This window comes from Fistularia commersonii, chromosome 12 (genome assembly GCF_037954325.1).
Source record: "Fistularia commersonii isolate RoL2024-O1a breed Wild chromosome 12, RoL_Fcom_v1.0, whole genome shotgun sequence".
Taxonomy (NCBI): Eukaryota; Metazoa; Chordata; class Actinopteri; order Syngnathiformes; family Fistulariidae; genus Fistularia; species Fistularia commersonii.
This window is the reverse complement of record NC_141295.1, coordinates 11773214-11785219: the sequence shown is the minus strand read 5'-3', so window position 1 is coordinate 11785219 and position 12006 is coordinate 11773214. Positions and strand designations below refer to the sequence as shown.

Below are 12006 nucleotides of genomic sequence, written 5' to 3'. Positions count from 1 at the left end.
AAAGAGACGTCAGCGGTTTACAGGCACAAGAAAGAGAGAGATTGTGTTTGTGGAGATTCTCTTTTCGTAATAGCTATTGGATATAATGCTGAGTTTTATGTTTTTACTGTGGGAAAGTGGAGACTGAAGACAGTTTGGATTGAAAACCAAGCAAAACCTAAAGACAAAATTCAACTGTACTGTTGAGTGCTAAAATCTATTTGTAAAATCAAAAGTCTCTAATTGAAATCACTGCAATAAATATGAAATAAGACTACCTCAAACAATGTTAATTAGTGTCAGTATATGAGCAAATCATAGAAAACATCAGAAACGGGTCAAATTTATCATATCGCATGATATTAAAAAAAACATAACACAATAACAATAAAAAAAGGAGTTTAAAATATCTCCCTATTTTCATGTAATTTATATTTGACTTACAGCGCGTGCACTGTGGTGTGCAGTAGTATGAGATGTTAATATCATCACTACGGCACAAATACACAGAACTGTCTCAGAAAATTAGAATATTGTGATAAAGTTCCAAATCTTCTGTATGGAATTATGAAAAACAAAAATTACTTTTTCATGATATTCTAATATGGTGAGACAGGATTTTTGAGTTTTCTTAAGATGTAAGCCATAATGAACAATATTAAAACAATAACAGGCTTGCAATATTTCAGTTGATTTGTAATGAATCCAGAATGTATGACATTTTTGTTTTTGCAATTGTATTACAGAAGATAAAGAACCTTATCAGAATATTCTTATTTTCTGAGACAGTCCTGTATTTCAATATAAAGCCTGGTCAAATAGCAAATCTGTGACATGCCAGAAACACACCATATTACAATATGTACAATACCTAGATGCTTTAATGAATAAACAAATAAAAGAAAATAAATTGTACTTTATCAAAATGTAATCTCTTAACCAAAAATTAGACCTTAAATACATGCATTGATTTATTTGATGTTTATCTAAAAAAAATCGAATCAATTATTTCGTTTTGTTAGCATGAAGGGTATTATCTATGGGATCCATTAATTCCTGTAGTTGTAAAATCTGAGGAACAAAATGACAAACGAATTATTGCAATGATAGAGTTGATGAAGACGAACGACAGACTGCAGACTCCGGAACCATCGAGTGTCTTCATTGTTTCTCACCGGTCATGTTTAAGTTGCTGGACAACAACTGAAAGGACAAACGGCTGGATCTACACGATGCTATAGCTAGCGTGGCATAGTCTAACGTTTATTGTTAAAAATGTTGGTTGTCAGGCGATTCCTCTCGTCTTTTGCTCAGAGTGGTGAGCTTCTGCTTTCAATTCAGCTCCTATTTATTTTTTTGCGAAATGAATATTCATTTTATTTCACTTATGCTACATGCTAACCTGAACTGTTGCTCCGTGTCTTCATCTGTTGTCACGGGACGGCAAACAGAGAAGCTCTGAATATATTTTGGACATTATTTCGGTCATTTCAGCGTTTTGTTCATTCTAGATAAAATAACGGCGTTATTTCATCCACAGGTCAACATGTGGGACAACCAGGCTTATTCCGAGGACCCCGACACCCTCTCGCCGAGTTTGAGGCTCGGTATCTGCAATGCACTTGCTGCTGGAGGAGCCGCGTTCCCGTCGCAGGCTTTGAGACGTTGAATGCTTCCATCTCGTCCCTCGATCCGTGCAAGGAGTCCTTAGACGCTCTCTATACCTCCGAGCAACGAGACGCCATCCTCCGCCTTCTCAACACCGCTACGCCCGCGGAGTTGGCAAGCGTCAAGCTCCTGAGGGGGCGCAAGTCGTTCAATATTGTGGAGTACAGAACCAAGAATGGACCGTTCAGGACTCTGGAAAGCGTGGTGAACGTCCCCCTGCTGAAGCACAAAAGTGCCGTCGTAGTCTTCAACTCCATCCTCAACCCCGTGAAGAAGGAAAAGAAAGTTAGGATCCAGCTTGCCAAGTTCATCAGGCCGGAGGTGGACCGGTCCTGGTTGGAGGTGGGTCAGTGTGCAAGTGCATTTGTGCAAAATGCACAAAACACCATGAAGTTCATTCTGCCCTTGTGACCTGGGAAGATCCAGTTTCTTCATTGAACCGTTGTGATCCAGATGGTATGTCTGGATCGGCCAGAAACGTTTGCAGTGAACAGACTGGCATTTCATGTTCAGGGTAGTGACCTTAGGGATCTTAATGGGATCTGCCAGAGCAAGCAACTGAGGTTATCGCTCTTTCAGTCTTGCACTTATTCAAAGGGTTCAATGTCACATGTACAGTCTGGGAAATGTTTCCCCTTCATCTGTCCATCCATCGTCTGCCGCCTATCCTGCACTTGGGGTTGTGCCTATCCAAATTATCATTGGGCAAGAGGCGGGTTACACCCTGGACTGCTCCCCAATCACTCGCAGGGCCACATATCCAGACAGACATTCACTCACTCACTGGAAACTCTCCCAATTTTTTCCAATTAATCTGCTGCATGTTTTTGGACTGTGGTGGGAGGAAACCAAACAACACGGAGGAAAGCCGTGCAGAAATGGGGAGAACATACAAACTCAACACTGAAAGGTCCACTTGAAATTCTCATTTTCTGTCCACAGAGAAGCTAGATAAGTAGAAGAAAAACAAATAAGTAATATTGTTGCACCCTTATGGGGGGAGCTGTGGCTCAGTTGATAGAGTGAGCCTTCGTCTGGTAGAAAGTTTGGGGCTTCAATCCCCAGCTCCTCTTGTCTCCATTGCGGGTTGTCATCGGGCAAGACCCCGTACCCCCAATTTCTTCTGATGGCCTGGTTATCACCTTCTAAAAGGCTTTGAAACCGGGAGGTGTGAAAGCACTGTACAAGAAATCAATGACCACCAATACATGACGCATTTAAAGTTGGCAGTGCACGTTTAAGATCCATGGCCTGTTGTGATTCTGCTTTGTGTCACATGTCAGAAAGAAAGCACAAACACACACTGGAGTTGACCGTATTGGGAAAGACATGCCCCTGATTTTCACTAACATACCAGCATAGAAAACATGGAGACTAAAGATTATAAATCAGTGATCAGCCGATGATTAATAGAAAAATTTAGAGATGTTTCACCATGAACTTTTTTTTTTTTTGTATTCCTTACCCAGGATGCCAGCTCCATTGTGTCAATTGTATGTGCGACTAACAAAGTGGCCTGGGCGCACGTGGACAGGGGAATGACAGTGCTGGACTGGCAACACCTGGAATGTCCCAATTTCCTGAGAGGAACCTACATGGCTTCTGCTTACTTGAACGATGTGAGTTTGCCTGTATTTTAATCCTTATGTTCCCAAACTGAACAGCGATATTTGAAATAAAATAAAAATTTGACTTTTTTGGTCAACAGGTGTCTGCCGTCGTGTCACTTCTCCCGACAGCGGATTTCTACATAATAGAGAAGCCATCTATATCGGTGCAGAACACAGCTCTGTTCCCCGTCATGGCCCACATGAGAACGGTGGAGGCCATGCTGTTCGCTCTGCTGGAGCCGAGGAACACCTCGCCAGACGCCAACCTTCCACCCAGGTAGGAGAATAAACGTCAAAGTAGAGTTTTGGCATTGACAGTCGTTGAATATAAGACATTAATGATTGTTGTATGATTGTTGTGCTGTCAACCCTTCAAGGGTCTTGAACATGATACGTACGGCTGTGGGCCGTCACTTCGGGCTGATGGTCGGCGAGTCACGTACCAGCGGAGCTCAGACAGTGCGACAGCTGATGACAGAGGCGGCGACACAGAAGATCCCCCGGGTCAACTTCCCCTCGGACCTGCTAGTGAAGTACAGGAACTCGTTCCAGATGGGCAGCCGGAGGGGAGGAGAGGAACTGTGCGATGCCTTGCTTCAGGCCGTGGCCTTTTATGAACTGCTCAGCGACTCTTCGGGTTAGCCGCATCACACTGACGTATGGCGCGCCATATTCTCCAACACAAACGTAAGACGTATTCTGAGCTTTGAGAGCTTTCGCAGTTAATGTCGCTCTCCACACCCTCAAAGCAGGATAAGCTATGTTGGTGCTTAAACATACAGATTATCACTTGAATTGCCATGGATACAAATTTGTTCTAACTTGACATTTGGGAGAGTCGTATAAAATAATGCCTGTCTGATATTGAAGAGCTGTCTAAAGAAATACTCTATTCAGCTTTGTTGTAAAAGTTCAAGGAGCCATCAGAGTACAGAAACTTTTTTTTTTTAATTTACAAAAATAGACATTTATTTATTCACTATGGTCAGCACTTTTTTAAGAAAACATCTCAGTTGCGTTGAACACAGTCTTGAGAACTGTAATGGAATAAATACTGATTTATATCTCAACATGTAAAATATAGAGGTGTTTTCTTAAGAGATTTTTGGACTGCTCTCTAAGAAATCCTCTGCCAGGAGTTGGAGGGTTGACTTTGAGAGGTGGATATGTATGCTACTGAGATGGGTCAAACACCTAAACAGTGGAGAGATAAAAGTTTAAAAGACATTTTCAGATAATTGAGTTTGTTATTAAATGTATCTTAAAACTTTAAAGCTTTACTTTCAAAGTCTGTCTTTGTATGTCTGCTCACCTGTCTGTCTCCACTCGCGGTTGCCTCTGAGAGCAGCTGATGGAGCGGAGGAGCGGCATATAGTCGACACAGACAGCCTGTCTGTTCCCCAGGAGGCTGAAGGGACGGCTGCTGAGCACTGACTTGCCGATCTTGTACCTCCGCTGTAACACGCTGTCGGCGGAAGCAGAAACATAACTTGCAATCAGAAAATTATGTTTTCCCATTCGTGCCGTTTTCTTGGGGAAAGAATGAAAGCATCCTGATGCTAAGAACTCTCCAAATGCACAATTTCCACATGGGTTTCTTAATATATACCTCTTGTCCCTGCCTTGTAAAGGAATAGATGTGTATCCTATGAAACTGTTGAATGCGGGTCAATGGAAAGTACCAAACAACCATCCACTAATTCGCACATACTGGGGCATACAACCATTCACCGGTCTGGGCAATTTAGGGTCTCTAACGAACCCCCTGGACCGTGGGGGGGAAACCCACGCAGACACGGGGAGAACATGGAGACTCTGCACAGAAAGGCCCCAATTGGAATCTAACCAGGGGCCTTCCTACTGCGAGGTGGAAGCGCTGACTGCCGACTAACAGAAATAACTATTTCTTAGTTGCGGTGTGAAATGAACCAGTCACGAGCTCGACGCATGTTCCAGTCTAAGACCTGACCTTCTCACCAGCAAACCAAAACTGGCTCTAGCTTTGTTCACTAAAACATTTATCACAGTGTCATTTTCATGCTCACGGCTCTTTCCTAACATTTTTGGCTGTTTGAATCACCAATGATAGTTTCTGCCTGTAAAGGAATGACGCTGAGGGCTGTCTGGGTTAAAAAAACAAACATGAGCATCCTTGCATTTCATATTGTTTCAGGGGGTGGTAAAACCGTAAAGGCTTCGAGGTCATTTGAGCGAAGCAGCCTGGTCTCGGAGGGAGGTGATGAATAGAGCAGCTTCAAAGTGAGGGTCCATAGCAATTTTTTAATTTTCATTTTTTCGACGGCTTCGAATTAAATCTGCAAGTGTATTTTCAAGTTTACGAAAAAAAAACCTGCATCAAAATGTACTTGACTGAACATGGATGGATTCAAAATATATGTAGATTTCTAGGTTATATTCAAGACTCTACTGAAAGGCGTGCTCATGTTTTCATAAGTGGGGTTTTTCCAGATCATTTCTAGCTCAGTGAATTTTCCAAATATGTTTCCAAGCCTGGAGTCTGAGTGGTATTTTTTTCCAGGTTATAAATGACTGTTGACATCGTGTTAAAAAAAAAACAACATTTGAATGTATAAAGATTCCAGAAGAATACATTATAATCTCAGTAAAGCCGCATTGGACCCCTGAGAACACGCTCACCCTGGGGCGCAGAGAGGCCGGTGACCTAAGCTGAGGCTTTTCATTTTGGATGATGTAGATATTGGCAGTTTCTCCACCAGGTTTCTCCACCACGTGTCTCCGAGGTCTCGTTTGCATCTCCGGGCTTCGGTCCACATTTCAGACACACGGGCCCAGCAGGAGCGGACCCCCAGACCCTCGACGGCAGCATGGAGCTCCAGCAGCCTCTCCTGGCTGAAAATCTTCACCTCCGGCTCTCCCATCTGGTCCACAGTGCCGTCCTTCAGCTCGCCTCCGGTCCAGATGAACCCCTGCCCGCAGGGGGCTGGGGCGCGCTGCTCCGAACCAGCCAACGCGGCGTCGAGGTATGACATGAGGTCAAAGAAATCACCGATGGCACTTAAGTAGTCGGTCACAAGCTCTGCCGCACATCTCTCACGGTCTGAAACTATGACTCCAGGATTAGCAAATTTCGGAAAAGATGAAGTTGTTTGAGATGCTAATGTTGAAATGGAAGGCACACCGGTTGCCGCTGCAGGTCTGTTCCTTTTGCCAAGGCTCAGTTTGTTGCTGAGCGAGACGTTCATTGGCAGCAAACGCGGCGGGCCCTGCAGCTCTGAGGAGGCGGCCACGCCGCTGGTGGGTAGAAGAAGCTCCAGGTTGGTGTAGAGCAGGGGCACGTCTCTTCTCCAGCTCTCGATCAGGAGCGTTGAGAGCTTAGCCGCATCCGCTTCAGTCCAGGACTGACGTGGAAGAGTAACAGAGGACAAGAAAGAGATTTTGTGGATATTCATTTGGGGAAAAAAAAAACAGGAACAGGAGCAGTGATGGATTCTTGTCAAAATCTTCCATGACAAGAAGAAACATCTTCAAGGGGGAAAATTATGTCTAGTTCGTACAAAAAGATGATTTTGACAAGAATTGACCAGACCATTAACAGTGATGTTACCTTCAAGATGTTTCGCAGAAAGGTTTGGCTCACAGGATGTAGCCCCAGCATGCTGATGGCACAGCCGGAATTACATGATGGAACCTGAGGTTTCTCGTTTAAGCCTGAGTCTAGAGAACGCAAAACATTTGATAATTGGTACAAAATGTGCATTGTAACCCTTTAACTTTCCATTCCAGCATAACGCATATAAAACAAAATCAATGTATTGATTATATTGACATAATCACAATTGCACAATTGAAATATTTATTATTAAATCTCACACATAAACAGACATTGGCCTGAATTTGTTGCCTGAACGTAGCAATAAATCCCACATTCTGATCATAATCAGGCCAAATTAGCAAATGATAATTCACCTGGAAATACATAATAATGTCTAATAGTGAGTGATCTTTCTCACAAAACCTAGTGAAGAACTTATTAAGATTTAAGAATAACACCTGAAAAGCCATTTTCCCCTTGACAGGATCATTAAAGGGTTCTAACATACCCTGCCGAGTGCTGCGGGCCCAGAACTGGAGCTGGAGCAGGCAGCGCCTGAGGTCTCCACGGGCCAGTGTTGGAAGGCCGGAGGCATCGTCGGAGTCCGGCGTCACGCTCTCGGTCAGGCAGACCCGCTGCAAGAAACTCCCCGCGCTCACCTGGGGACGGAGGCCATGTGTTTGTGATGACATAAAAGTAATGTTTAAGACTTTCTTGGCCAATGAGATTCAACCCAGGATGTACAGCAAAAGGCATTCTATATAAAATGACACGCTGGCAAAGTCTACATACTGCGGACAGCGTCTTAAAACGGATTTCTTCCAAGCGGCAGCCAAATCTCTCACGGACTGTCGGATCTGGAGAGATTCATTTTACATCAGCGGTCGCTGTCATCCAAGTCCTTTATTTCCCGAAATTTCCGAAACGCGTTACCGTTGGTGGTCAGAACAACCGGCCTCTTCGTGGTAGTCGCAAATGCCTCGACGGCTGCCAGGAAACCGACGTCCTCCTGGAACACCACGTCTACCTGCACGCAAATAAAAGACTGAGCCACGGTTTTGCACACGGCCTTGTGCTTTCACACGGACTCATAAGGCTCGGGGGGTTTACCTCTTCAAAGAGGATAAGTGATGTGGCGTTTTTGGGGTTATGCGACTCCGTCTGAACACATGCCGGTGACCGCTCGCCAGATTTCCTGCTGTCTGGTTTCTCGGTTGATGACAGGCCACCGGAGTGTAAATGATCCACCCTGGCCTTCGCCTTGAAATAGTTTGCCAAAGTGACTGCGGCTGGATTCGCCTCTCTTTTGTGAGCGGAGCTGCCAAACCTTCGTGTCGGCTGCTTTCTTGCGCCTGGCCTTATATTTTTGGGAGCCGCAGATCCTCCTGTCAAAGACAAGAGAATAAAAAAAATATAAAATCTCCCTCTGCGCAAGTCTATTTCAAAGAAATGGTGAAGAGGGTGTTTGAAAAGCAGTGCACAAGCTTATGATAAGGAGGAAGAGCTGGAGGCAGCAGAGATGAAGATGTGGTGGTTCTCTTTGGGAACGAGGATTAGGAATGAGACCATTGGAGGGACGGCCCGTGTTAGATGTTCTGGGAATAAAGTCAGACTGAGATGGTTCGGACGGGGACAGGTGAGGGATGGTGAAGATCTAGATGGGTTGATGGGGAGGCTGGAACTGCCAAGCAGCAGGAGGATGAGGGGAAGACCAGAGAGGATGATTTATGGATGGAGTGAAAAGAGGACATGAGGTTAGGCAGTGTGAGAGAATGGAGGTAGATGGTTATCTTAGGCGAAAGAAAGGAAGAAGAAAGAGATGAGCCTGACACCACCACACCAGTCTGGTTTGATGCCAGTTGAAACTCTAAGAGGACACTGATAATACCAGAATATATATAAATTTCCTCCCCAAATGCTTACAATCCATAAAATCTTCAACACACATACAGATATCCCTTTATATTTTCCTACATGACATTCAACGAGAGAATATCAGAAATGTAACAGTCCAAAAATACATGCAGTGCTTAGCACTTCAGCCTCTCAGCAAGGAGGTCCCTGGTTTCAATTCTGAGAACCCAGACATTGAGAAGAACATGCAAAATGTGTCTGGTTTCTCCAGTTTCCTCCCACAGTCCAAAAACATACAATCGGTCAACTGCAGACCCTACATTGCTCAGCCGTGAGAATGGCTGTATGTCTCTAAACGTCGCCCTGCGGTCGACTAGCGACCGGTCCAGGGTGAACCCCGCCTCTCGCCCAATTACAGCTGGGATAGGATAATCCTGAGTGCAGGATAAGCAGTGTGGAAAATAAGACGAGTCCAAAAATCTACTAACATGTGGATACATCTTTTACTCTCAATAACGACGTGCTGAAATGTTTAGGCCCGTATTCTGTGCGCAGTATTTGTGCCCTTATAGTGCAGAGAGGCTTCTACGCCTAGATGTGCACACAGAGGAGTCCGATTTCCAATTCCTGCTTTTTATACACCACAATTTCCGAGGAGTTCATGTCGTACCTGGACCAGTGTCTTTCCTGAGCAGGCCGTAACTGTTGAAGTAAGCGGGTCTCGGCGGGTCGTGCCCAGGCGTCTCCACCAGGTGTGACTGAGTGGCCTCCTTCAGCTGGGAGAGGACACGGCGGCCGCTGCGCCGGGAGGAACAGTTCACCTCCAACACCTTTACGTTTTATTTATTATTGGAGAGGAAAAAAAGACCAGCACACAATCAAGGACGCTTCCCATCCTGGTCACATTCTATTTTAACTGTTTCCATCAGGTAGACGGTACAATAATAAAGGTGAGTACAAATAGATTCAAACATAGTTTCTATCCTATTTCAATAACTACCCTGAATGTCTTGAGTCGATGTGTTTTGGAGCTGCTATTATGACATACAATTGTCCAATTATTTTTTATTGACTTATTTTATTTATTTCTTGCTTTAAATTATTTACAGTTTATTTTGTTTTGAGTGAGCATGTATCAGGAAAACCTTTAAATCTCATTGTACCTGTTACAATGACAATGAAGACTTTACCATAAAAGTAAAGATGTGTTTTGAGTTTGTATTTTCTTATTTTTTACCACTTTGTGATTTTTAGCGTTGATATTGTTCCTGTTTTCTTTAAATTTGTTTTTTGTGTGAATGTCTGTATGGTGTCCTTGAGAGGTCAAGACACACCTCAAATAAAACGTATTATTATTAATCTTTTATTAAAAAAAAAAAATAATAAAAATCATTGTTTTGTGTATACAAGCCTGACCTTGAACCCGAGCTCCTGGGCACAGGCGTACACGGAGGCGGTCTTCCCAACCCCAGGCGGGCCGGTGAGCAGCATGGCGTTGCACGGCGGCTCCACTCCATCCCTGCCATCCCCCGCCTCACCCTGGAAGTCCCCGCAGTCCCACAGGTCTGGAAAGGAAAGGCGTTTTATCACCACTTCCAACGTCAGATTTAAAACGTTTGCCCCTGAGCTGTGACAGACAAACATTAACTTTGTACCAGTGCCGGGCTTTTGCATCCTTTCCTCAGTTTTTCCTTTTTCCTCGCCGTCGGCCCTGAGTTTCCATTTCTTGAGCCAACTACGAAATGAGGGGTGCATATCAGTCTTGGGAAAGGGGCTCAGCTTTTATACGATGAGTTTACCTGTGCAATTTGTCCACTGCGACCGAGTTGCCAATGACTTCACTCGAACAGCGGGGCCTGTATTTGTCAGTCCAGAGTGCATCCTCGCATTTTGGTTCTGGACAAAATATTCATTTTATGTTAAAGACTAGTTGAAACTACTCTCAAGAATGACACAAAAAATAAACATCAGGTGAGAATTATTACCTATTTCAGGAGGGTGACAGGTATCGGTGTCATTTTTCAGTTCCTGATCTGCTGTGATGTTTCGCGCAGGGCCTTCGCTCACGCCTCGCTGCTTCAGGCGGTGAGTGCGACTCAGGCGACAGCTCCTGAGCTGGGCCTTCGGCGGATCCCCCACCATCAGACTGGGCCGCGGGCGTTTGGAGGACCTCTGTGAGCTTTCGGCTTCCTGCTTTCTTTTCTTTTCCGGACGGGGAAACAATCGCCAGTGACTCGCCACATCTGAAAGGCGATACATTTAATTCTTAGCCTGCAGAATAGGGGTAAGTGAACGAGAGGGACTCGAGAGGAACTGTGAGGCTCCAGAAGAAGCTGGAGGATTTCAAGTAATGAGGGTCAACAGTCCAGAGTGATGGACAGTGTGGAGAAGAGGGGAAGAAATGCGATTGAATAGGTTGGAACTAGTGGACAAATCAGCCAGAATGAAAGGAAAGTTGAAGAAAACTGAGGTGAGACCAGCGATGCTGTTTGGTTGCTGGGGAATAGACAGAAGGCAGAGCTAGCGGTAGCAGTGATGAAGATGCTGAGGTTCGTCATGGGAGCGAGCAGGATAGAGAGGATCAGGAGTGAGTCCATCAGAGGGACGGTAAATGTTAAGATGTTCTGGAGATAAAGTCATGAAGGAAGGGTGATGAAAATCTGGGTGGGAGAATGCTGAGATTGGAGTTGCTAGGCAGGAGTGAAAGTAGTTGAGGTGAGAGAAGAGGATTAGATGGAGGAAGAGGATTCTCGGTGGAGACCTACTGAAAGCCCAAAGGAAAAAAGGAAAAAGACATTTAATTCTTAACCTGATGAAAAGCAGTGCAGTGACATTGAGTGCTGTGCTACCAGTGGCTGCTCCCCGGCCGAACACCTCCGTTGTACCTCCGAAAAAAGTGAACTTCGGGAGAATGAGAAACTCCAGGATTAAAACCACGACCGACACACACCTTGTTCGCTTGACTGCCACTCGACGGGTCGCATCGCGGACGTCAAAAGTTGTGCCACGGCATTTTGAATTTGGCGCTACGGCGGCGGCACTTCCGCACTGTTAGTGGTAATAATACACTTTAGAATTTTGAAATATAAAATTTCCCAATTCCTGTGCGTTTTTGCTTTATGTTTAAAAATAACCGAGTGGAAAAAAAGACGTGCGTAACTTTTAAGTTCTAACCCGATTTGCTTTCCGCTCGCCCCTGACGTCATAACATGTGACCCGGAAATGGACGTCAGCCCGCCATCATGCAGTTCGTCTGCCGGAACAACAGAGAAGATATTAGTAAATAGAAAAAAACAAAACAGAATAACTACGCACGATTTT

The 12006-nt window shown here is 44.7% G+C and overlaps 2 protein-coding genes across 4 annotated transcripts; one reads left to right on the top strand and one right to left on the bottom strand.

Annotated features, from left to right (window-relative positions):
* The first annotated feature begins 1179 nt into the window (after positions 1-1179).
* tefm (transcription elongation factor, mitochondrial) lies at positions 1180-4508 on the top strand. The gene is made up of 5 exons (XM_086157126.1): positions 1180-1297; positions 1520-1989; positions 3117-3266; positions 3356-3534; positions 3635-4508. The coding sequence occupies exons 1-5, from the start codon at positions 1255-1257 to the stop codon at positions 3897-3899; spliced, it is 1107 nt and encodes a 368-aa protein (XP_086013252.1). The 5' UTR covers positions 1180-1254; the 3' UTR covers positions 3900-4508.
* On the bottom strand, positions 4323-11846 carry atad5b (ATPase family AAA domain containing 5b). 3 transcript variants are annotated; one of them, XM_086157124.1, is made up of 15 exons: positions 11636-11846; positions 10671-10928; positions 10485-10581; positions 10341-10420; positions 10102-10250; positions 9356-9515; positions 7942-8216; positions 7765-7858; positions 7624-7688; positions 7340-7490; positions 6844-6953; positions 6418-6637; positions 5916-6342; positions 4570-4722; positions 4323-4451 (listed from the first exon to the last, which is right to left on the bottom strand). In XM_086157124.1, the coding sequence occupies exons 1-15, from the start codon at positions 11667-11669 to the stop codon at positions 4352-4354; spliced, it is 2373 nt and encodes a 790-aa protein (XP_086013250.1). In that variant the 5' UTR covers positions 11670-11846; the 3' UTR covers positions 4323-4351. The 3 variants fall into 3 exon arrangements, with proteins under 3 accessions (XP_086013250.1, XP_086013249.1, XP_086013248.1); XM_086157123.1 differs by having other exon boundaries at positions 5916-6637; positions 11495-11846; XM_086157122.1 differs by having other exon boundaries at positions 5916-6637.
* Between the last annotated feature and the right edge of the window lie 160 nt (positions 11847-12006).

What these genes read in the sequence shown, in the direction of transcription:
- tefm (XM_086157126.1), top strand. Translation starts at nt 1,255, where the DNA reads ATGTTGGTTGTCAGGCGATTCCTCTCGTCTTTTGCTCAGAGTG. An exon ending in TGGACCGGTCCTGGTTGGAG is followed by an intron (nt 1,990 to 3,116) that starts GTGGGTCAGTGT and finishes TTCCTTACCCAG; the next exon opens with GATGCCAGCTCCATTGTGTC. An exon ending in GACGCCAACCTTCCACCCAG is followed by an intron (nt 3,535 to 3,634) that starts GTAGGAGAATAA and finishes CAACCCTTCAAG; the next exon opens with GGTCTTGAACATGATACGTA.
- atad5b (XM_086157122.1), bottom strand. Translation starts at nt 11,669, where the DNA reads ATGCGACCCGTCGAGTGGCAGTCAAGCGAACAAG. An exon ending in GCAGTGGACAAATTGCACAG is followed by an intron (nt 10,421 to 10,484) that starts GTAAACTCATCG and finishes CTCATTTCGTAG; the next exon opens with TTGGCTCAAGAAATGGAAAC. An exon ending in GTTTTAAGACGCTGTCCGCA is followed by an intron (nt 7,491 to 7,623) that starts GTATGTAGACTT and finishes CTCCGTCCCCAG; the next exon opens with GTGAGCGCGGGGAGTTTCTT.